Source organism: Diaporthe batatas, assembly GCF_019321695.1.
Source record: "Diaporthe batatas strain CRI 302-4 chromosome Unknown Contig00006, whole genome shotgun sequence".
Lineage (NCBI taxonomy): Eukaryota > Fungi > Ascomycota > Sordariomycetes > Diaporthales > Diaporthaceae > Diaporthe > Diaporthe batatas.
In genome coordinates this window covers 2,723,733-2,749,283 of record NW_025408553.1, presented here as the reverse complement: position 1 = coordinate 2,749,283, position 25,551 = coordinate 2,723,733, and the positions used below count along the sequence as shown (strand labels likewise).

Below are 25,551 nucleotides of genomic sequence, written 5' to 3'. Positions count from 1 at the left end.
TTCTTCCTTAAAATAACTAACTATTATAATTATTAAATTTAAAAATTTATATATATTATATAATTATTATTTAATTTATAAAAGAAAAATATTCTTTTAATAAATAAAATTAAAATAAAATATAATAAAAAGTTAATTAAAAGCTTTTATTAAAACCTATTTTTATTAGTTTTAATTATAATAAAGCTATAAAAAATTATTTTAATAATAAATATAAGTTTTATAAAATAAAAAATAGTTTTAATATAGAAAGTTCTTAGCTATTAAAAGTTAATTAAATATAAAAGTAGAGTTTAAATAATAATAAAGGTAAAGTATAATATAATAAAAGAAGAGTATTAAAGAGTATTTTATTTAATAAAAAAATAAAAATTATCTTTTAATTATTAATTTATATTAAAAATAAATATAAAGTATTAATAAATTAAATTAATAAAAAATATTAGATATATTTAGTATTTTAATTATAATATAAATAATAATTATTAAACTTTTAATTTTAAAATATAATATATTTTAAATTTAAAAATCTAATAATAAATATACTTTTATAGCTATTAATTTTAAAATAACTTAATTATAATCTAATAAAAATTTAAATAATTAATATAATATATAAATTAATACTATTAATTTTAAATAAATTAGAAAATTATTCTTAATAACTACTATAAATAGATAATAATTTTTAACTAATATATAAACTTCTTTTATATAATATTATTCCTTTATAATTTACTCTAATTATAACTAATAAATTTAAAGGTAAGATATTTAAATACTAAATAATTAATAATCCTTTATAAAAGAAAAAAAAATAATTAAAATAATAAATAATAAATAATTTAACTTTATAAAAATAAATTATTTAAAATTATTATATACTTTATAAATATAAAAATAAAATATAATTATATATAGAATTTAATATTATTACTATTAAAAAATATATATATTAAAGTTTAAAAATTTATTTTAATTATTTATAATATATATAATTTAATTTAAAAATATATAATTTAAAAATTATATTATTAATATTTAATTAATTATTTTTATTATTAAAATTAATATTTAATATTTATTTTTATATAAAAAATTATTATTTTATAAAAGTAAGGTATAACCTTTTAAATTATTTATTTAATTAACTATTTAGAGTTATAATTATATTTAAATTAAAGAAATTTTTATTAAAGAGATTTTTAAAAAAGTTATTTTTAAAATAATAATTAATAATAAATTTAAAAATTAAGTTAAATTTAAAGTATATTTTAAATATTTAATATCCTTTATATTTCAATATTAAAGTATAACCTTTAAACTTAAGGGATTATTAAAAATAATTATTATAATATTACTTAAACTTTAAGGAAAGTTTTATATTAAGGAAAGAACTAAGTTTACTATTTTAAGCTTATTCTTTTATAGATAAAACTTCTATATAGTACTTTTATAAATATATATTATTCTATTTTATTTATAAATAAAATTTTATTATATTTATTAAGATAGAAATCTTTATATAAAGGATTTTCTTTTAAAATTTAAATTAATCTATAAAAAAACTTTTAATTTAAACTTAATATACTTAAAAATAAAATTAAAGATATTTAAAAGTAATTAAAGTTATTAAACTCTTTTAATAATATAAAGTTAAAAAAAAACACTATATATTATTATAAGGAAGATATTAAGCTATTTAATATAGTTTTATTTATAACTATATATAAAAAGTAGATTATTTAATAAAAGTAAAGATAATTTATTAATAGAAAGATCTATTCATTATATATAAAGCCTTTAATAAAAATATACTATTTATAAACTTTAAATAAAGTAATTTTATAAGGAATATTTATAATAAAAACTTAAAACTATTTATTAAAGATAGTAAATTAAATATATAATACCTATTTATATTTATACTTTAAGAAGATATTATTAAAAATTTAAGTAAAATTTTTTTAAATAAAACTTAACTACTTAAAATTACCTTACCTTTATTAAAACTTATAAAATAACCCTTTTAAATTTTAAAATTTAAACTACTATTTAAATAAATCTCTTTAAATAATTCTACTCTATCTATATACTTTTAATATTTTCTATTATTAAATAATAAAGTTTCTAACTTAAAGCTATTAAGTTTAACTTTATTATTATAATTACTATATTATCTACTTATTTATTTATAATATAAGAAAAGGTTAAATAAAATAAAGTATAATAATAACTTTAATATATTAAAATTTTATTTAAAAATTCTTAAAAATTCTATACTTTAATTATTTTTATACTTTTTAACTTTAACTTAATAAAAGAAGGGATATAAACTATATTTATTTATTTATTTATTAACTTTCTCTCTTTCTTATATTATAATATTATATTTATATACTTTTAATTTAATATAATATATTTATTTTTATTTAATATTTTTAATAATTTTAAAACTTATAAAAATTTTATTATAATATATAAAGACTTTAATCTTTAATAATATTCTACTTTATTTAAATTTAATATTTATTTATCTACTTACCTTTTAATCCTTACTTTTATTATTTCCTTTATTACTTTTACTTTTTACTATACTTTTAAAATTTATTAAACTTTTTTATTACTCTGTTATTATCTTCTTTATATATTTTATTTAATTAATTACTTTTTTAAAATTATTTTAATTAAAATTTAATATATTAACTTTATAGAAGAAGTATTAACTTATAAAACTATTAAAATTAAAAATTAAATAAAAAAGTTATATTATTATAATTTAATTAATAATATATTTATATATATATATATTAAAGTTTTATAATTATATTTATAACCTAATTTTATATAATAAATATAGTTTATATAAGTTTTATTTATTATTATAAAATAAAAGATATAATAAAAAAGTAATTAATATAAAATAAAATTAACTTATTATATTTATTTTTATAAATATAAATAATTAATATATAATAATAAATATAATAAAAATAAAGAGCTATATTTTAATAACTTTATAATATAATTAATAATAATTAATATTATTATAATTAAATAAATATTTTTTAAAATACTTTTAAAAATAAAATTTAATATAATATATAAAATATTTTATATAAGTTAATTAATATAAAGTATAATAAACTTATTAATATTATAAAAGATATTATTTATAAATCTAAATAGTTTATTAATATTATTTAACTTCTAAATATAATAAAAGTAAATCCTTTATTTATATTTATAATATAAATAGAGATAATTTAATTTATAATTTATTAATTAATTATTTAAATACTATATTATTCTTAATAGGTGACTTTTTTATAAATTAAGTATATTTAAAATTAATATTAAATCTAATTAATTATTAAAAGTTTAAATAAATAATTTTATAATTAGTTTATTTATTAATATTATTAAAAGATATAGTAAAGGGTTTATAAAATAAAGTTATAAAGTTAAAATTATTATTATAAAAAAGAAGGAAAGGAGTTAAAAGTTATATAGAAAGAAGAGTTTAAGTAATAGTTAAAAGTAATAAGAAACTATAAAGGAAAACTAATAATTTATTTGACTTTATTAATTACTTAAATTAATAATTATTTAAAATAAATTAGTAATAATTTTAATTATTTATAAGTTAGTAACTTAAAAATAACTTTTAATTTAATATAATTAATTTTAACTTTCTTCCTTTTAATAATTATATTATAAAAAAGCTATAAGAAGTTTATTAATAATTATTAATAATAAGATTTAAGTAATTTTTTTAAATATTAAATAAAAAAGATTACTTATTTTATTATTATTAAGTATATCTTACTTTAATTATTATAATAAAAGCCTTAATTATTTATAGTTTTTTTAATAACTTTATAATATCTTTTCCTCCTTTTTTAATTAATTATATAATATTCCTTAAAGTTATAAACTTTTTTATATATAAACTCTTTTTTATTTTTAAATTTATTTATTTTATTATTTAATATATTATTATTAAATAAACTTTTAACTCTTTTTAAATTATATATTAACTTAAAGTTACTTTAATATAATACTTTTAAAAAATAATAAAAGAAAATGAGTTATATATTTTTTTATATTTATTTAAATAATAATAAAATTTAAAAGATTTAAATATTATATAATTAATTTAATAAAGTTTTATATTTAATTAAATTAATTAAAAGTATTTTTCTTTATATAAATATAACCTTAAAGCTTTAAATAAAGTATATTATTAATTACTTTTTTTAACTTTTAATAAAAGATAAATATAAGAATAAAGTTTATAATATTTATTTAATAAAATACTTTATATTTTTTATAAATTAGAAAGATTTATTTTAAATAATTAAAATTAATTAATATCTATATTTAAGTTAAAATAAACTTTTTAATTAATATTTATAAAATATAATTTATATTATTAATATTATAATTAAATTTATTAATAAAAAATATAATAATTAAAAATATAATATTTAATTTAAAGAATATATAGTTAATTACTTTTATTATTTATATAATTATTAATAAGTATTATATATTTTATTAAATTAATTATAAATTTAAAAGATTTTATAATTAATTTAAATTATAAAGGTTATAAAACCTTTTAAAAATTATTATATATAGTTAAATAATTTTATTTATATATATTTAAATAGAGAGGATTATAAAATACCTACTTTTAATATAATATATTTATTAAATATTATATAATTTTTAAAAGTATTTAATAGTAATTTTATATTATTAATAACTTTTAAATGTTTTTAAAAATTAAGAAACTATTTTATTTAAAGGTTTTTATAGATATATAAATTAAATAAAAGTTTTTATTTATAATTAATTTTATTTAAAATATAGGAATAAGAGAGGATATAATAAAAGATATAATAGTTATAGTTATTTAAATAGAATTTAAAAGTAAAGGTTATTAACTTTATTAATTTAAAAATTATAAGTATTTAAATAGGTAGATATTATAAAAGGATAATATTCTTAAAATAAAAGTTATTTTTATATTTAATTATAAATTAATCCTTTAATTTAACTTATTTATCTTTAAGCTTTTATTAAAGATAAAGTTAATTTATTTAGTTATAAAAATACTTAGTTTTAATTATAGTTATATATTATTTTATAATTAGTTAATAATTTAAATTTTATTAAAGAATTTAAAGTGTTATTAGAATTTTAATTTATATTAATATTAAACCTATTAGTTTATTTTTTTAAAATAAATCTTTTAAAGAATTTTATTATTAATTATATTTATATAAAGTTTTATAGGAAAATGAAGAGATTAATACTTTTAAATACTATTTATATATATAAGAATGTTTTTAAGTTAAATAACTTTTATAAAAGCTATATATAAAAAATAAGTATTTATTATATATTTTTAAAATATAAGGAATTATCCTTTTTATTATTAATAGTAATAATAATAATAGTTAACCTATATAGTTTTTATAATTTTTAAATTAATTAATATTACTTTTATTATAATAATTAATATTAATTTATTATTAACTTAATTACTTTATTAGTTATTCTTTTAACTATAAAGGTTATAAATGTTATTTTTATTTATATATTTTAACTTTATTTATAATTAAAATAAGAAGTATAATATTTATTAATAAATAAATTATAATATTAATTTGTAAAGATAAATTTATATAAAAGTTAAAGAAGATTAAGTTATAAAGTATAATTTAAATAATTAAATAAAAGTATATAAAGATAAGGATATATATTAAGCTTTTAATATATTAATTTTATTTTTAAAATTTAATTTTAATTATTTTTATATTTATATTATAATATTCTTTAATACTTTTTTAATAATCTTTATTTATATAAATTTTTAATTTATATTATTATTTATATATTTAAATATATATATACTAATAGAGATATAAGTTAATAGGGGTTTTTATATTTATAGATATTTTATATAAAAATATCTATTTACTCTTTATTTAAATAGTTAGAGGAATTAATTTTTTTTATTTTTTTTTAAAATATATTTAAATTAAGAGATTTTTACTATCTCTTTTTACCCTATATAGGTACTTTTTTAGGCTTGTAGTTAGGCGCTTAACTAGCTTACTTACGCTTTAATTTAGTATTTATAGTATATTTAAGCTTCTTTATTACAGTAAATAACCTATCTTAATATTATAACTATAGACTATAAATACTATACCTACTAGCTTATTAACACTCTAAATAAAATCTTTTTAAATATAGGGGCTTAAACCTATACCCTTGAAATTAGTTATTAAGATAGTTAAACCTAATTATTACTAATGAATTAGACTACTTAACTAAAAGACTATAATAATTGATTTAAAGAATTAGCTATTCCAGCAGTTTATAGGCTCAGTCACAGTACTGGACCGTCACATATAAGACCAATTGGGGAATAATTTATATGTGCACTCCCCCCTTGTTTACTCCGCAGGGGCACAGGGGGCTTCCCGCTCCCCGTCGCTGGGAGCTCCCCACAGCGGGGGCTTGGAGCTGCCTTGTCAAGCTCCCCCCCCCCTGTAAGGCTGACGTCGGGGTCCCTTATCAGATAAGAAGAGCTGGAGCAAAATTTCTGGCACGGGCTTGACTGAGGTATGACTCGGACTGCGATGACTCTTGTTGTGTCTTGACATCGCGTGTAATAACTCGAGCTCCCTGAACCTCGACTCGACCTTCGTCAACCACCTGCCACTTCCACCCGACACCAATCGCCGTCCAACAGGCCCAAACACCTCCCCAACCCGACCTCAGACCCGACCGTGCCGAGATCGGAGCTGCTGCTGTGACGATGGCTTCAGGCAAGAAGGAGAACATGCTGTGGGGAGGTCGCTTCACCGGTACGTCGTCGTCGTCGTCGTGATGGCTTCAGTTGGGACTATATACAGTGTGAAGGTTCAATTGATCCCTATTGCCCTTCTACCACCCCAATTGAGCCCCTGAGCCCCCCAGAAGACCCACAAGACCATCACGGCTAACACCACCTCTTCTTCCCTCCCCACCAGGCGGCCTCGACCCCCTCATGGAGCAGTACAACGAGTCCCTCTCCTTCGACAACGTCCTCCACAAGCAGGACATCCAGGGCTCCATCGCCTTCGCCCGCGCAAACACAAAGGCCGGCCGCCTGACCCCCGACGAGTTCGCCAAGATCGAGGCCGGCCTGCTCGAGGTCGAGAAGGAGTGGGAGGCGGGAACCTTCAAGGTCGTCCCGGGGGCCGACGAGGACATCCACACCGCCAACGAGCGCCGCCTGGGCGAGCTCATCGGCAAGGACGTCGCCGGCAAGCTGCACACCGGCCGCAGCCGCAACGAGCAGATCGCCACCGACATGCGCCTGTGGCTGCGCGACGAGCTCGACAAGCTGGAGGGCCACCTCAAGAGCTTCCTCTCCGTCATCGCCCGCCGCGCCGAGTCAGAGGTCGACTACGTCATGCCGGGCTACACCCACCTGCAGCGCGCCCAGCCCATCCGCTGGAGCCACTGGATGCTGAGCTACGGCTTCGCCTTCGCCAACGACCTCGAGCGCCTGCGCGAGATCCGGCGGCGCGTCAACCGCAGCCCGCTCGGCTGCGGCGCCCTGGCCGGCAACCCCTTCGGCATCGACAGGGACATGATGGCCGCCGAGCTGGGCTTCGACGGCCTGCTGTGGAACTCGATGGGCGCCGTGGCCGACCGCGACTTTGTCCTCGAGACCCTGCAGTGGGGCAGCTTCCTCATGCAGCACGTCAGCCGCTGGGCCGAGGACCTCATCATCTACTCGTCCGCCGAGTTCGGCTTCGTGCGCCTCGCCGACGCCTACTCGACGGGGTCGTCGCTCATGCCCCAGAAGAAGAACCCGGACAGCCTCGAGCTGCTGCGCGGCAAGAGTGGCCGCGCCTTCGGCCACATGGCGGGGTTCATGATGACCCTCAAGGGCCTGCCGTCGACCTACAACAAGGACCTGCAGGAGTCGGTCGAGCCCCTGCTGGACCACGTCAAGACCGTCGGCGACAGCATCCAGATCGCCGAGGGCGTCCTGTCCACCCTCGCCGCCCAGCCCGACAAGATGCGCGCCGCCCTCGACCCCTTCATGCTGGCTACCGACGTCGCCGACTACCTCGTCCGCAAGGGCGTGCCCTTCCGCGAGACCCACCACATCAGCGGCCGCTGCGTCGCCCTCAGCGAGCAGACGGGGACTCCCATGAACGAGCTCACCTACGAGCAGATGCGGGGCGTCGACGCCCGCTTCGAGGAGGACATCGCCGAGGCCTTTGACTACGAGAAGAGCGTCGAGATGAGGGCCGCCAAGGGCGGCACCAGCAGGGCATGTGTGCTGGAGCAGGTCAAGGTTCTGACTGCTATGATTGCTGCTTAGGGGCCGCGGGCGGTATGTGTGGAACTGATGTATGGATGCGGGACATGTGAGAAATGTAAAAGCAAGTTTTTATCACGAATAGATTCCTAAAAGCGAGGACTACAAAAAGAAAATGAGATGCTTTTGAGCACAAAGGTTGGTACCTTTGCCTTATTTGGCAGTCTTCGTTCTTCGAGTAATGTTTGGACGTGAAAGTTCCAACGGGCCACAGCGGTGGGATATCATTGTACACACGTACCTAGGTAATGACCGCATCTCTTCCCATCCATTTGCAGCCATGCGTAGGAGTCATCTCTGCACACACGCCCAACCTCAAAACGCCGACTCTGTGATTCAACCTGTTGCATCCGTCCTATATTCTGTTACCACGATTTCAGTTGTGATTCGGATATATGCTCCATTAATAACATAAGTTGGCCCTTAATATAATTAGGTCTTATTAATCCCCCATCTTATATAAAATTAGATCTAGCTTACTACTAATTTATTTATTTATTTATTCTTACTTATTTTAAGTTTATAAAAAAGCTTTACTAATTTTTTTCTTTTCTTTTATTTTATTATATTTTATAATATTCTTTTTGTAAATTATTTAATTATATTTTTACTACTTTATTAATTTTCTTTTATTTTATTTTTCTTTACTTTCTTTTATTTATACTTAAACTTTTATATTATTTAAATTTATTACTATTTTATATATATTTAATAATAAAATAATATATTAATACAAAAGTATTTATTTAAAATTAAATATAAAAGTAAATATAGTAGTAATAATAATATAATATTTATAAATTCTTAAAATATTTAATTAATTAAATTAATTATTAAAACTTTTAATTAAATAATAAAATATAAATTTAATAATTATACTTTTATTATAATATTTTAATAATAATAAATATATAATTAATATAATTTTAACTTTATAATATAGTAAATAAAATATAAAAGTATTATTTTAATAAATATATTATTATAATAAAGTATAAAAAAAAGAGAGTTATATAAAGTTTTTAATAAAAAACCTATAAAAGAGATCTTTTTCTTATTACTTTAGTTTTTTTTAAAGGAAATTAACTCTACTCTTTTTCTTTTATTTTTAAAAATTCTCTATTAAGTGATTTTTATCCTTTATTCCTCTCTTTAAAACCTTCTTTCCTTAGAACCTATCTACCTATTAAACCTCCTATAAAGGTTAGGTAGAGCATTCCTTTAAAGCTATATATATACTTTAATAACCTATTTTTATTATTTATAAGTATTAATAACTTATTAAATAAGTTATAACTTAAATACTTATATAATAATACTATATAGTTTAATATTTACTATTATAATACTAGGTGTAGTGTTATACTCGTCGAGTTTATCAGCATCATTTTTAGGGCTTAGCGCTGACGTTGGCGCATCCGCCGCTTTGCCAATTGGCCCTTACCCAATGCACCAACTCGTTGCCCGCAGCAACTACATCTTTGCTGCGGGCGGGAGGCCTACGGCAGAAGCCATCTGGCTCGCCCTGCGATTCGCCCACGGTTGCACATAAAACACTGCCACGGCGGTTATTACACTTCGTTAACTGCATAATTGGAAAGCACTTCACTACCTCAGGTCTCCGAGCCAACAAACCTGACATGGACGTCGCCCATATTGACCGAAACATTGGTCCGCCTCAAGATCCGAATGGCGTCTTGAGCAGCGATAATGTCTACAGGGGACGTCTCGCAGCAAGCATTCGAGACTGCTAAGAAGTCCTTTCGAAATGGTCTGAAGGATGAGGCACTGTTCCGCGACATACTAGAAACGACCAGCATCGGAAAACTGTGGGAGGCGGTCAAGGCCGTCCAGGAAAAACAGCACAATGAGAAGCGTCTCCGTAACATGGCAAAGATCGGAGGCTTCCTTGATAAGCTGTCAGCGTACGCTGGTGTCGTTGATACATTCGTACAGGTCAAGCCAGAAATCATAGCTTTGATTTGGGGGCCCATCCGCCTGTTGCTGTTATGGACTGGCAATGCCACACAGTTGGCCGACGCCATTACCAAAGTCATGAGGACTATCGGCGATGCCCTCCCGCAATTTACGGACATCGTCAATATATTTGGCGACAACGAAAAGTCAAAGGCCGTCCTGGCTTTGTTTTACAAGGATATCCTCGACTTCTATGCTATTGCCTTGAAAGTGTTCAACTTGTCAAGTAGGTTACCAAACTCGCCTGCTATTCCTGACTGACAAATTCCCCTTTATCTGTCTCTAGAACCACAAATATTCTTTGATTCCGTTTGGCCAAGGCAGAAGGAGAAGATCGACGTTGTCATTAGTAACATAGAGCGGCAAACCACTTTGCTGAGAAGTGAAGTCACAATGCAGCATATAAGGGAAGAACACGAACTTAGAGCCAAGTCATTGATCCATTTCGACCAAGAAGCCGAATTCCAGGACCAGCAGCGGTTCCAGACCTTGAAGAATCTGATATCCCCTCGGACCTACGACGACAAGCTGGACTGGCTGCTCAACCGCTCATGCGAGGATTCGGCAAGATGGCTGGTCAAGGACAAGCGCTTCTTGGGCTGGCTTGAAACATCCAATACCGCTATTCGATGGCTGTGGATTCATGGTATTCCGGGGTCAGGGAAGACTTTTCTGTGTGCCACCGTGGCCACGGAAGCCAAGGCACGCCATCGAACTCTCTTCGCCTTCGCTAGCCACATCCATCAAAATACCTCAACAGCGAGAAGTATTTTACAGTCTCTCGTTTTCCAACTAGCATTCAATTCCAAGGACGTCCAGATAGCTATCGTGCATTCCGACGAACGAAACTTGTCTGGGAGTACCACTTACGTCTCAGGCCTGCTCAAAACACTGCTGAAAAGCAGCGGGCCTACATATATCATCGTCGATGGACTCGACGAGATGGATGCAGTGGAGAGGAGGATACTACTACAGCAGCTAGATGAGTTGGATGACTGCGCCGAGGCAAAGATACTTGTCAGCAGCAGGCCCGAGGACGACATCGCCAACAGTCTGGCCGCCAAAGCCGTCGGGATTCGAGTGGACAAGGAGAATTCAGGCGCCATTCAAACATATATTAACCAGAGGACTCAGAACTGGCTTGATGCAGAGGGCTTCGATCAGGACACACGGCGGCAGATAAAGAGTCTTCTGCTTCCTGTCACCGGTAATGCAAGGGGTGAGAAACTCAACCGGACCGAGCCCGATGACAATAAGATGGGCAAATAGCTGATCCCGCGAGCAAGGCATGTTTCTATACGCTCGAATCATCCTAGACACCGCCGAACTTATTACCAGTCTTGGGGAAATTGAAGGCGAACTGAAAGCACTTCCCATGGATCTGAATGACGCGTTAGTCGGACCACTTCATGCCGCACCGACCCAGGTGGACTAACTGTTCAGGTATCATCGAATATTTGCTCGGATCAACGACTCACATCCGACTCTAAGAAGGAAGGCAAGAATGATTCTGGGCTGGCTTGGCTGTGCCCCCGTTCCCCTGACGCGACTGGAAATGGAACAGGCTCTGTTGGTCAACCCAGAATCTCAAGCAGCCCCCACGGTGATCACGAGTGTTAATCTCGTTCGTATTTGCGGTCCTATGGTCGAAATTGTTGATGAGAGCCCTCAATTCGTCCACTTTACCGTTAAGGAGTAAGTCGACTACCAAATGGCCAGCCAAAACAGGGCTTTATCGCCCGGAAAACTGACAAATGGCCCAGGTATATCTTCAGTCGAGACATTAGCAACTTCATCGATAAGGCTGAAGCTAATATCAGCCTCACAAAGTCGACAATTGCGTATTTGTGCTCCGGTATATATGACATGGATATCTCGGATGAGCAGGTCCGAAGTAACATCGTGGCTGGAAAGTATCGGTTGCACTGGTTTGCCACAAGCCAGTGGACTTCTCTAATCAGCCGTTGTGTTGTCGAGGCATCCAAAGACCTGTCCGCCTACCAAGAAGTCTTGGAGTTGCTCACACGTTTGGCACTGGAGCTTAGGAACTACGGCTTCAAAGAAGAGATAAGTCGCAAGGAGGGAATTTTTCAGAGCCTCGAATCGAACTGGCCAGAAATCTCCAACATCATTTGCGGGGTCCTGGCCTTTCGTCAGGATGATAGGCAAACGGACTGGAACTACACCAACGGTAGGTTGCAAAGTGGCACCACGCCCCCAGCCCACCACCTCCTAGAGCTGATAAATTTCTTCCCCTACAGCTTCCAAATGGGTTGATTCTGATCCTTCGATACTGTCTCTCATGTCGGCTCGCGTCTACGAAGTTTTTGAGGAGCTTGTGTGCAGCCAACAAGAGCATAGGAAGACCGGCTGCCACTGTGCGACAGTGCAGAAGCACTACGGAGGCAACATTTTCAAGTGCACATTCCCCAGCTGCGACCTACATCGGCAGGGGTTTTCCTCGCGAAGTGCCCGGGCGACGCATGTCGAGCACCATGGGCGTCCGTGGAAGTGCTCGGAGCCAGAATGCCCGTTCGCTATCATCGGCTTCGCAAAGAGTCGACACCGAGACGAGCACTGGCGAGAAAGGCATCGGGTTACCTGGCAGAAAGGACGTACGGACCCGAACCAGGGCAACATCACCGATGACGACCTTGAAGTGCTATTATTTGAGCTGACCAAAGCCGGTGACATTGATGGTTTGCAGAGGGCTTTGTGTCTCCTGGACGGCAGCAAATACGCTGCAAGAGCCGCCGTGATGCTCGCCGCCAAGATGGGCTCTCTACCCATGGTGGAGACTTTCTATGCGTTGAGGAAGGTTGAACCTATCGTGGATGACTACAACAGGTGGGTCTTCGACGGGGTAATACCCCTCGACGAAAAGGTGCCATTCCAGACCGCCATCGTGAGGAGCGGGAACCCCGACCTCTTCCGTTGGTTGCTAGACGCGATTTGTGGCACAGTAGAGCGGCCTCTCGAGTACGCCCGGTTAGCCATTGAGGCTTTCTCGACCCACTCTCCCGACATGTATGCCGTGTGGGAGGAATTTCTCCTGGACCCGACGCGCCACTTGCCAGACCAAGATAAGATGTATAGCGAGGCCGAGATGCTCCTCCCCCAGCACGAAAAGCGGTCCGTTCTCTTCGACTCGCCGGCATTCGGCAGTGCCGCGAGGGACGCCTTCTGCGAGGCGAGGCTCTTTCAGACCTGGCAGCGCCTCATAGATATCTTAGGGGGCAGGCCACTCAACCCACGCTTCCTGGGCTGGTCGTTGACACGACTGGCAAAGATCCCGAGGCCGTCCATCTCAATTGCCAAGGAGCTGTTGCGACTAGGGGCACCCATCAACTTCCCGCGCTGGAAGGAAACCCGGCACCGCGGCATGACGGCGCTACATCACGTGACGCACGGCACATCCGAGGCGTCGGCGCGCTTCGCTCGTTTTCTGCTGGAGGAGGGGGCAGATCCGGACTACGGATATGCAAGAAAGAAGCCGGCGGGCGAACGGGGCGCGGTGCTGATGAAGAAATGGCTTGGGGAGTCGTGGGAGGCGGTCGTGGCAAGAACTGGAGAGGCGAGGAAAGAAAGGAGGATGAGGGATGGCGACGACGACGAGAGGAGGGAGGAGGGAGACGAGAGTGTTCGGGGAGGCGGGAGAGCGAATCGGCTGAAGAACCGACGGGAGGGTAAGAAACGGAAGGTCGACAGCAATGAAGAGGGCGGTACTGATGGCAGCCAAGTCAGTCGAGAAAGCGACCCGACGGTAAAACGGCGACGAAGGCGGAACCTGAAGGAGTCTAGTGACGACGAAGATGGCGAAATGAGCAATGATGGCGAAATGAGCAATGATGGCGAAATGAGTAATGATGGCGAATAGGAGAGCCTTGAACGACAAGCAAGAGGCACCAGCTAGCTGACTCTTGATGTTCTCAATGACTGTCAAGAATGTCAAGGATGTCAAGGATGTCAACAAAATAGCCTCGAGATGTCCGGAGCGATGCAGGTTGGATAGAACGACGTAACAACACCGGCAATAGATGTCTTTCTCATTGGAATAGGGTACTAGTATTACATTTATCCGCAAACACCTTCATCACATTTATGTTCTGATACCTGGGTAACGGCCCGGGCAGGGGGGAGCAGCTGGGCCCAACATAAATTATATACGAGACTACACTGACCCACATGATACTATTTGAGAAATTCGAGGAGTTTCTAGCCAAATATTTTACCAGTCAGCTAGTGCTCTCAGCTCTGTTCTTGTATACGCCTTGCTTCTGTGGTGCTCGGATTCTAGCAGGAAAAGATAGGAAGACTCACGTTCCATCGCTTCACGGCAAGAGCTTCTTCCGTTGTCTTCTCTCCAGCCTGTTCTGGCGTGGAGAAAGTTGCACTGATCAGTTGTATTTTGCTTTGCTGAACCCATCGAATGTACTATGTCATTGAAGTTAGCTTGGGTGAATTGTTGCAGGATAGCCTCCAGCTGTGATGGGCAACTGGCACAGAACGGGAAAGCAACAGACATGCCGCACCACACGGACCGGAAAGCAGAGACTCACAACTAACTTACCTCTTCAATACTGTCCTTCACGCAGTATCTTATGATGGCCACCTCCTTGGTCTGGCCGATCCGATGCACCCGATCAACAGCCTGAGCCTCTGCCATGGGATTCCAGTGTGGCTCCATCAGGTGCACTTCAGACGCTATGCTGAGGTCAATACTGTATTCATGGAGGCCAAAAGGTCAGCATGAGACTCTTCGAATAAGGCAATGTGGCTTCGGTAGTAGGTCGCAAAGTTCAGGAACTTCACTCACCCTTCCCCCACGGCGCCAATTGTCGCCAGCATCACCACACAGCTGTGATCCAAGTTGAACTTTTCCATCGCCTCACGTCGCTGCTGTAGCGAGGAACGGCCGTCGATACGAACGAGCGATAGCCCGCGCGAAGACAGATCTGGACCCAGTGCGGTCGATATCAGGTCGAGCATGCTGGTCCAGTGAGAGAAGATGACACTGTCGAGCGGTTAGCGACAGGCTACAGGAATCGAAATATCACGTTATCACAATGCCTGTGATAGACAAGAGACATACCTCTTGGCTGGTCGGTCCTCGATGTCGACGGAAAGGCCGCCACGAAGCGTGGATACAACATTGCGCAGCATGGCTGAGACCTTGGACGAAGGACGGTACTCGGCGGCCGGGGTGCGCGAAGGGGACGACGACAAGACTCCGTCCACACCAGCCATGCCACAAGTCGGGCAAGCCGGCTGCGCATTGTCCGTTCCCAGTCCCACGCACGACTCGCACGCGATATGCCGTCGGCACGCCAAGTCAACCACATCGCGCCCTCCCTTCTCCAGCTCCTCGCCGCCGACGGCAATGCCGCAGACGCAGCAGCTCTGCCCCGCGCCGGCCGCTGTCTCCAGCAGCGACCATCCGATACGGGCGGCGTCGTGACTGCGCCAGGCGCCAAGGGCTGCGGGCGGGAGGAGCGCCTCGCCGTGGTCGCAGATGATTCGGAGGACGAAGAGGAGGACCATGATGTTTGCAGTGGGCTTGCGCGACGCTTTCCCGCCGCTGGGTTTCTCTCTGCGCCTCCGGGGCTTGGTGGCGGGCGGCGGCGACGCGCCGGGCTTCGCCTCTGCTGGGGCGGCCTCGCCGGCGAGCAGATACGACCTGCGCTTGAAGAAGTCGTACAGCTCACGCTCGTCCTCGGCCAGCACCACGGCCTCGACGCGCTCCCTCTTGCGTGGCAGCCGCAGCGCCGACGCGAGCGCGGGGTGCGCCTTGGTCCGGCGCAGACAGGTGGCGCGCACAAGCTTACGCAGCGTGTGCAGGTTGTGGCTGCGGTTGGACAGGATGGGCGTGGAGATCCAGAAGCGGAACTGGTCGTACGTCGTGAAGGGCGGGACGCCGACGAAGGCCAGCAGCGAGCCGTAGTCGCCCAGCGAGTTCTGGATCGGCGTGCCGGTCAGGCACCAGCGGTTCATGGCGCGGATCTCGCAGGCGGCTGCGAAGATTTTGGATTTTCTGTTGCGAATCCTGTGCGCTGCCGGATGAGGACTTAGCGACGTTGATTGCACTCGTGATGAAACGCGAGCCCTAGAGGGGGATGTTTGGAACACACCTTCGTCTAGAATTACCCTTGCCCAAGGGCGAGCGTAAAGAGGTCCATTTACATTCCAGTCTGAACGGAGAGTGTCATATGTGGTGAGCACTACGTCGAAGCTGTGTAGCTGCTCGGGGGCAGATTGTTTCTCGGCACCGTGATAAAGAAGTGTGCTGATGTCTCCTGGTCGAATATGTCTGTAAAGACCTCTAATTAGGACGCATCCTTACACGAACAAGAAGACGAGATGATGATCTTTACCTTTCTATTTGCATCTGCCACCCATATATCGCTTAAGACGAACAAGTTAGCACAAGCCTCGCATGGTAAGTGTGGGTTGGGCGGGCTAGACGTCTTGAGACGTACTTGACATCGGGCACACAATCAGTGTGGCTCTGGACATCTGCGAAGAAGGGACACGAGTCGCTGCATCGAAATGATGGCAAATAAGCGCCAGCGAGGATAGAGTCTTTCCCAGACCCATTTCCTGTTCACTCGGGTCAGACGGAATTCTTGGACAAAGACATTGCTAACACACGCACGTCGGCCAATATGCCTCCCCGCAAGCTGGGCAGAGGCATGGCTTGGGGAGCTTTCGTGACGATATGTCGGTACCTGGAGTGGCATGATCAGAACAGGATACAAAGCATGGCAGCGGTGCGATCCACTTACACTGTGCCCTCCTCTTCAACAGAGTGTTCCCATAGCAAAGGAAATTTTGGTCTGCAATCTGCTGGCTGCTGCTCCTTTTCAAGCATCATGGCAAGTGCCTCAAGTTGGTGGCTGCGGCCCGGGTCTGTCAGATTTAGCCATGCGAAGACGATGGATCATACTACACACCTTTTCAGCTTAGAGATGATTCGCGGGCTCTGTTTCACCTCTGATACCACACCGGCATCCAGTCCGCTTGCCTCGTCGAATATCCTCAGGACCCGACACCTTTCCGCTTCCTCGAGCATTTCTTCGTCGGCAGTGGCAGTAGCCAAGCCCCTTCCAGAGAACACTGAACTTATCCCCGTCCGTGGCATGTCCTCGCCGGGCGGAAGGAGATACATGGGGTTGAAATACTTCACCCTTCTATCGTACTCTGAGTCGTGCGGGCGTTGGAGAAAGAGGCCACCCTCGTCAAGAATTTCTGCGACAGCATTCCTCTCCGTAAGTCTACCGTACACGAGGACTTGGAGTGGCCGAGACCGAACGCTCGAACCCATTGAAGAAGTGCCTCGTCGCGCTGGCGGCCCTACTGACGCGACCAAAGTCACCAAATGCTCGCTGGCAAGTTGCGTCAGAGCGGGTGATATCACAAGCCCTGCGTGACTCCCGCTCTCTTCGTAACGGAGCATCAGCCAACTACCGTGGTGGGTGATTTTCACCAGGGCTTTTCCTTCCGGGGCGGGCTCCCATGTCTTGTTCTGGCAACTGGCCTCCATCAAGAGCTGGATCCATGAATCAGCGAATGTACCGCTCAAGCAGAGGCTAAGAAACACCATATACCTTCCCAAAGCATACATCATACGGCAAGCCGGGAAAAGGTTCATTGGGACCATCCAGATAGCCATCCACATCTCCTGTGACGGCTTCTTGCTCCGCTATCTCTACTCTGTCTTTTTCTGGAGGTCCTAGAAGTGAATCATCAGCACCAATAGCTTTTTGCAACTTGGAGACATGGCTGACTGAAATTGCCTTTTTCCTGCGCAGTGCCGTCTCCCCGGCGAGTTGCCAATGGTTCTTCCCCGCTGCGCGACGGTGAGATCAGCTCGACGTCGTCCACGGGCTGCGGTTTTCGGGTTTTTGGACGTTTAGATAGCGTGAGCTCGCCATCGGTGCAAACAGGCCGCTTCCTAGTAGAAGACATCTCAGGTCCGGACGATGTTTGACTGGGGCACTTGACAGATTGTCTTAGACTTCAAGTTGATCACTGGTATCAACATCTCAGCTTACTTTCGTGCCAGGCAGGCAACAGTAAAATTCTGGTCGAGGGGCAACTCCCCGCTTGCTGCATAACGCGTCTAAGTGCCTTAAAACAACTATGCAGCTGCGCCGCCTCCTGGCCTTGGCAGGCATGCGGCCAACCTCAGCCACCCCAAGGCCATTCTTTGGAACAGGCAGAAGCTATTTCTGGCGACTTGGAGAGTGCGCCGGGCCTACCACCGCAAGCGACCGCGGTGTTAAGGACAATTAAAACAGTGACGCGGGCCAGCCAGCTAAACCCGGCGGCTAGAAAGCCAGGACCCATATTACAATGTAAATAAGATCTCCTCCTAGGTCTCTTTCTCGTCGCTGACGAGCCCTACCAGCCCTTATATAGGGCTTCTTGGTTACTAGTTGCAGACCGTCGTGAAGGAGTAGACTTGGCAAAGTCTGCAAGTGAGGGTAAAAGAGGTATGGGTTGGGGGGTATGCATGATTGACCCCCAACCGAATTCGCCCCTGACTTATCCATTTATTGCTCTACGAATATCCGTACTCCATAAAATTAAAATACTCGTCCCGTCTGACGTGTAATCACATCCCCCTCGCTCAATACCGGTGCTCACAGCCCTTCATCCAAACATCCCGATAATCAGTGTCATCTTGCAGTAGCTCCTTTGGATCAAATCAAGAATACACCCGCATGCACAATACCGGAAGGATACACACTCGCGTCATTTTGCTTACACCGCGTTCGAATATCGATCTCCCGGTCTGCTCGAGATGCAGTTTCCGTTGCTTTGGTCCTGTGGCCTATCTTCTACCTCGCGCGAGGGAACTTGGGCTGTAGTTGCCTCATGACCTACAATGTGTATCAGCCTTGGTGCGGTGGGAAGATTGGATGATGATATCAGTCAAAATAGTCTCCGTATAACTCACTCTCGTGCTCGGTCGTGGCCACGCTTTGTGTGCCAACTTGATTGGTCATATGGCGCAGCAAAACTTGACCGTCGAGTCTTACATCATCTGCTGGCCAGGTTAGACTACCCCGAAGACAGGTGAGTTTGTTACTTGTGGTTGTTCCGATTCCTTATAAGCAGAAATGTAAAGGTGGGTGCTTCTTCAGGTCCCTGCATACAGTAGTACCAATAGCTCGAGGATCCAGCGTTTCGGATCGAAGAAACAGCAGCAATGACAGTGTTGAAAGACCACAGTTGTACACTGGACAGTCTCGGGGCAAGCAACTCGTACTTTGTCATCAAGTGCAGCACTTACCACGGAAATTGCCATGGCTGCGTGGCCCGGGAGCAGCAACCGACTGACGCTTGCGTAGGCACTCCCATAGAGTAACAGCTGTGGCAAGCGTGTTGACAAGTAGAGCGGTAATAGCCACCACTACTTGAGGCAACATATTGGGTGCTGTGAGTGCTCAAACAACAACAGTGGTCAATAAAGAAACGTCGATTTCAATAATATGACTAATTTCCCAAAGTCAAAGTTGTAGGCAGTGTATTCAGCTCCTGGGAAGTCGATATTGGAAAGGAGATTGATACTGGTCTAGAAGGAAGTACTGTTGGGAAACAAAATAAGTCTCGGACTTTATAGACAACAGGAGACTCGCTCATAAGCCAAATTGCGTCCTTTCTCATCAGCATTCTTTTCGGGTTTGGTAGCGTGGGCAAAAAATACTGCATCGCCCCTTTTCATGGTGGGAAGAGATGACAGTTCAGAAAGCAGTTCTAGCACTGTTTGCCCTGGTTTGCCTGTACAGATTTCACAGTACGGGTCCAGCTCAGCACGACGCACCGAACTGTGCGGGCAGGTCAGAGGGGCACGGGGACACAACAGCCGGGAGGAGCGAGCACGGTGGAAGCGTAGCAGTGTTGGCTCCGGGGTGAGAACAGCTGGTCGGAGGCAGGATTGAATCGCGGGCTGCATGCGCGTGGTGCGTTGACAGGCACCCTGCAGCCAAATGGTTTCACACAAGTGGTTCACTGCCACCGGCGAGGTGCATGAGTGGGGTAAGAGAGCACAGTGTCTTGGTTTCTGTTGTGTCCCATTTCGGGAAGCACAGCATGCTTATTCTCGACGTTGACGGGCGTGAGTGCGCATTAGCGGACTCGTTCCCAGTACACATACATCCCGGAGGCGTGCGCCCCGTCCGGTAAGCGCCCAAAGCTACAGATCCCTGTTTTTTGGATTTGGTAGGGCCTGTTACACAAGCTGCGTACCTAACCTAGATAGGTACTTGATCGGCGATGGCTGCCCATGGGACCAAGGCAGGGCATTTGGGTTCTGTGAATCGAATAATCTGCCCCCGATTGGGTTGCTCCTATGCGTTCGAATGCACATAACTCTACTGTGCCCCTTTTGAGTGGGGTTACACCCGTCACGGTGTCAATATTTGGGTTCTTGTAATTCAATACCGGTTGTCAAGTTGTGTGGATGAATCAGCAGACTCGCCTTGTTATGTCCTGCTGTCAGCATGATAGAGGTCCGCCACAACAGAAATGCAGTTTTGAAATCGCATTTATTACAAGTAGTGTCAGGTGCCTATTCATGCATGCTCTGGAGCCCGACGTCCTTCTGACCCCGGAATTTGCAGACAAACTTCCAATCCACGACAACTGTGCCTGCACCACGCCTGACATTGCCCTCTGCCTCTCAAAATCACAGTTGTTCCATCTCCCACTTCGTTTGCTCCACGTCACTTGTGCCTTCCCGAACTCATGCCTCGACCAAAGACTACCGCATCTCGTGCGCGCTTGGACGAGTGGGAGTTGCATAGAAGAGAACTCTCCCGTCTTTTCGTGGTGGAAGGACTACCGGTCGCCGCAATTGCCAAACACATGAAAAACGAGCGCGGTTTTGACAAAAGGTGGGACAGTTCCAAAGAAAATACTTGATCATGTAGATGTGTTCTAAACAGCAAAGTATTAACATGCAAGTCAGGCCAAAGGACTATGAGTACCGCCTTAAGAAGTGGAATCTCCGCCGCAACCTCCATGGACCAGAGTTGATGTCTATTCAGAGCCAACTGTCCCGCAGGAAAGAGGCTGGTCTATCTAGCGAAATTGTCGTATCAGGCATCAGATGGTCCGAGTCCATGGTTCGTGGGAGGCTTGAGCGGCATAAGTCCCCATGGCACTCCATTGGTGAGAAGTTCAGTGTTCGAATCTTTGTGACAGGTTTCGCTGATTGAATATGCTAGACGTATCCGCATTTCATAAACTCCCGGACTTCCTTGCTCGTGTCCAGACCCCGTCTCCACTGATGATGGGCCTCCCTGAATGGCCCAACAACTTACCATGGCTCCAGTTCAATCGGTCCATTCACGAAGGTGTGCAGTTTTCTTCATTCAAAGTTTCAGGTTGAACTGCAATCTGATCATGATATTCATAGCTCTAGCCAGCCTCACGAAGTCCACAACAGCTAGCCGAACGTGCCGTCTCCATGGAGAAGAGTCGCTATTGATTCAGATGATGCGTCCCTACGTTACCAAACTATGCCCAAAGAGAACAGAACCTCTGGAAGTTGCTGAGATCCACGCCCCGCGCAGAATGCGGGCTATGCTGGAAGTGACTGTCCCCCAAGCTCATGCAGGTGATCACGAGACCACTGCCGAGATCCTTCACAATGGCTCCTACGAATCACGCGCTGTCGAACTAGTCCGCTTGCTCATTTACTTGGAATCCAACAACATGATCGACCAATTTGAACAACTTCTAGGTTATCACGTCAACTTGGCAATCTCTTCGAACATGATGGACTTCCTCAGAGGGATTGGCTTTCTGACCAAGTCGAATATCAATTGGTTGCGAGGTCGTGCCGCTGTGACTGGCCAGATATTTCTTAAACGGGTCCTGGCCCATTCAATCCTTGACGAAAACAGCATCGATGTACTTGGATGGTTGATACCTGACATTTTCGATGTCAACCAACGCTGGGAGACCGCCGGTGTCCAGCCGCTGGGAAAGCACCAGTCATTGTATAGGAACGGACTTACTCTGCTCCAAGCCTCATGCTTGGCAGAAAATCTCAACGCAGTCAGACTCCTCCTGAACCTTGGTGTAGACCCGTTTGGCACCATCGCTTCACCAGAAGAGGCACCTGTCAAGCTCGCAGCAGACCTTGCATGTCAGGATCGTGCAACAGCGATCGCAAACCTGCTGTTGTCCACGAAGTCGAGAATCTCAGCAGAGATTCGGAAGGAAGCGCTGCGGTGTGCGCTCCAGCAGGCAATAGCACGCTCCCACAGAGAACTCATCAAGATGCTACTCTCGGAAAGTGAGCGACTAGGTGATGGGGCTGTCTGCTCGGAGGATTTCACCATCGCTGCGAAGCGTGCAGATTGTGCGACCATGTGTCTGCTTATTGACAACGCTTCACGCCATGCTGGCGGGCCTGTTCATCTTCCTGAAGACATTTTATTCTCAGTCATGTCCGTTACCGGTCAACGAATCCACACAATAACTCGTGCCGATCAGATAGTCGAAGTGTTAAGCTATCTGCTGGATCTTGGCGTCAACCCAAGTGCACCAAGATGTAAACATGATTGTATTGGGAGTTTTTGTATAGAATTTCTGATATTTTTGGAGATACCAGGAGTCGAGAATTGGAGGAATGACACCAAACTAGGAGAGGATCGCGTTTTGAAGATGATAGAGGCCATGCGGAAACATGGCTGTCCGCAAGAGAGACCACTTGCAAGCACCGCATCAACTGGAAAAGACAGACCATCATCTCTTCAAGCGGCCATAAGTCTCGGTTACACTCGATTAGTTGAATACCTTCTCGACTGGGGGGCCGACATCGACTTTGTCAAAGACGAGTCCAGATCAACAACACCCACATATAAGGATTGCCAATTTGAGAAGGCGTTCTCATTCCTACACATCCGCGGGTGCTCACCACTCCTCACAGCATTGGAATATGGACAGGGAAGTATCGCGAAGATGCTCTTGAGGCGGAAGCCCAATCTGAAGCTTCATGGGGGCGAGATCTTGCTCGCAATACAGAGGTGTGATGACCCTGAGCTGGTGGCCATACTATCCCTGGATCCGGGTGGAACAGCGACCGACGATCAGTGGAAAAGCTTGCTTGAAGAAGCCGTTTTGATGCGGAGGCCCAACTTGATCAAGTTCCTATTACCCATGAACGCGGATGGCCGTACAAAGATCAGCCCAGCAACAATTATGCGGGCCGCGTTGGTGATTGGAGACTATGACAAAGCCTACCGACTGACGACAGTGTGCGACTATGACTCTCGAACATTGTTTGAAGCCGTGCTGCAGTCACAAAAGGTCAAGAGGTATTATGCTATCGTGGAGCGCCTTCTGCAGATGCGACCAAACGCACGGAATGATGGCTTTGAGATTCGGGCGGTGGCTTGCGCCGCCGTAAACCATGACACGCATCTTTTGCGGTGCCTCATGAAAGTTTTAGGACAAGGGCCGTGGATTGCGGCATTCCCACGCGATGGAATTCCTCCGTCTGAATGGGTACCTGGTTGGCGTGGCGTGGCTCATTATAGAACGCACATTCTCCCTTTTGCTGCCAAACTCACTAAACCCTTCGATGGCGACAAGATCTTGGAGGAGTTGTTGAAAGCCAATGTTTCTGCAAAAGACTGGTGTCTTGATGACACGGAGGATTTGCCGTCACTGTCAGAAGAAACGTTGAATTGCTTGTTCGCCGCCGGGCTTGACCCGAACCAACCGCGCCTTCTGTTTCACGCGGTGGCAAACGACATGTTGGCGCATGCCCAGGCTGTCTGCGACGCAAAGGTAGACTTGAAAGCAATGCTTAATTTGGATACACGAAACTTATATGGTAGCAGGACTGCGATACAAGTCGCTGTTGAATGGGGGAGCCCTGAGATGCTTCAACTGCTACTACATTACGGCGCTGATGTGAACGACCCTGCTGGGTATTACTGCGGAGCAACTTGTCTCCAGCTCGCTGCTGGACAAGGAAATATTGGCATTGTCCGCTTTCTTCTTAACAAGGGTGCCAAGGTCAATGCAAAACGGTCGCTCTGCTTTGGGAGAACCGCGATTGAAATTGCCGCTGAAAATGGCAAATTGGATGTGTTACAATTGTTGTTAATGCAGGAGGAGCATCACTTCCGAACAGAGGCAGAGCGGTACCAATTCATTCGCGCGGCCAAGATGGCGGAGCAGAGAGGGCATCCATGTTTGATCAAGATGCTCCAGCAGCATATCAACTGGACCAGCGGTGACCAGAAACTGTTTGACGAGATGACGGGTTGTCGATCGTTCGAAGTGTGTCTTGATGATATGACACAAAAGGTATCTGAGAGCGAGAAACGCGACAAATTCTTCTGGGCAGACATTCAAGATTCCTGGAGTGAAGCCGAGTTGCCAGACATCTACGACACAGAGGGCATCGAGCAGTGGATCGGCGAGCTACCTGATGAACAGGTCAACGACTATTTCGATTCTGATTCTGAGATCGACTTCAGCTGTGAAGAAGAAGAAGAAGGCAGCGCACATTCGAGCGAATCGCTTGCAACGGCTAGACCACAGCCCGCACAATATGACGAGTCTGAATGGGACTGCGATCATCACGCGACATGCTGGCCAATGCACGACAACATCAACGATTTGATGGAAGATGTACTTTTAGAAGGGCCGCATGGTGATCGCGCAAGCCAAGAACCAGGCACTCCATTGCGGGCGTTGTCGTGCAACCAAGAGTGGCGCCAAGTAGAGGCAACTCTGGCTCCTCTGGCTACTCGACATGACCACACGGTTCCCACATGGCTTCATATGGAAGAGAACGTGCACACCTCGGCTGATAAAGCGATGCTGGAAGACTCAGAACAGCGACCAGCACCATCAAATTTGGACCACAGCTGTGGCAGGGCGTTTGGCGAGGTCCAGCAATTGCAGAATGGTGACCTAGGCGATGAAGTCGTTTGCCCCGTTAACACAGAACCAGTCGATGGCGACTGGCAGGATTTCATCGACTGGGGGCTTTTGGACGAGCAGTGAATTCCAATGGTTGGGAGCTTACTACCTAGAGAATGACTGAAGCCTTGTCAAGAATAGCACGTTGGGATGACTGCTCAATGGTTTACTACTTCTTGCTTTTTCTCAAATCAAGTATTGAAAACGATGTAATCATACAATTC

At 41.2% G+C, this 25,551-nt stretch overlaps 4 protein-coding genes across 4 annotated transcripts; 3 read left to right on the top strand and 1 right to left on the bottom strand.

Annotated features, from left to right (window-relative positions):
* Window positions 1–6,648: 6,648 nt before the first annotated feature.
* KVR01_006310 (argininosuccinate lyase ARG4) lies at window positions 6,649–8,535 on the top strand. Its single transcript, XM_044782163.1, has 2 exons — window positions 6,649–6,887; window positions 7,053–8,535. The coding sequence occupies exons 1-2, from the start codon at window positions 6,839–6,841 to the stop codon at window positions 8,399–8,401; spliced, it is 1,398 nt and encodes a 465-aa protein (XP_044645113.1). The 5' UTR covers window positions 6,649–6,838; the 3' UTR covers window positions 8,402–8,535.
* A 1,343-nt stretch (window positions 8,536–9,878) lies between these two features.
* Window positions 9,879–14,424, top strand: KVR01_005914 (uncharacterized protein). The gene is made up of 6 exons (XM_044790231.1): window positions 9,879–10,601; window positions 10,662–11,594; window positions 11,662–11,767; window positions 11,819–12,070; window positions 12,139–12,566; window positions 12,637–14,424. The coding sequence occupies exons 1-6, from the start codon at window positions 10,109–10,111 to the stop codon at window positions 14,250–14,252; spliced, it is 3,828 nt and encodes a 1,275-aa protein (XP_044644717.1). The 5' UTR covers window positions 9,879–10,108; the 3' UTR covers window positions 14,253–14,424.
* Window positions 12,890–18,432, bottom strand: KVR01_006200 (uncharacterized protein). The gene is made up of 13 exons (XM_044787709.1): window positions 18,160–18,432; window positions 17,980–18,104; window positions 17,326–17,921; window positions 17,158–17,268; window positions 17,028–17,100; window positions 16,852–16,972; window positions 16,747–16,777; window positions 16,504–16,682; window positions 15,468–16,425; window positions 15,192–15,389; window positions 14,946–15,096; window positions 14,696–14,809; window positions 12,890–14,590 (listed from the first exon to the last, which is right to left on the bottom strand). The coding sequence occupies exons 1-13, from the start codon at window positions 18,338–18,340 to the stop codon at window positions 14,567–14,569; spliced, it is 2,862 nt and encodes a 953-aa protein (XP_044645003.1). The 5' UTR covers window positions 18,341–18,432; the 3' UTR covers window positions 12,890–14,566.
* Window positions 18,433–21,011: 2,579 nt separating this feature from the next.
* Window positions 21,012–25,411, top strand: KVR01_006236 (uncharacterized protein; the record flags this gene model as incomplete). Its single annotated transcript, XM_044793191.1, has 4 exons — window positions 21,012–21,273; window positions 21,348–21,550; window positions 21,607–21,735; window positions 21,798–25,411. The coding sequence occupies exons 1-4, from the start codon at window positions 21,125–21,127 to the stop codon at window positions 25,409–25,411; spliced, it is 4,095 nt and encodes a 1,364-aa protein (XP_044645039.1). The 5' UTR covers window positions 21,012–21,124.
* Between the last annotated feature and the right edge of the window lie 140 nt (window positions 25,412–25,551).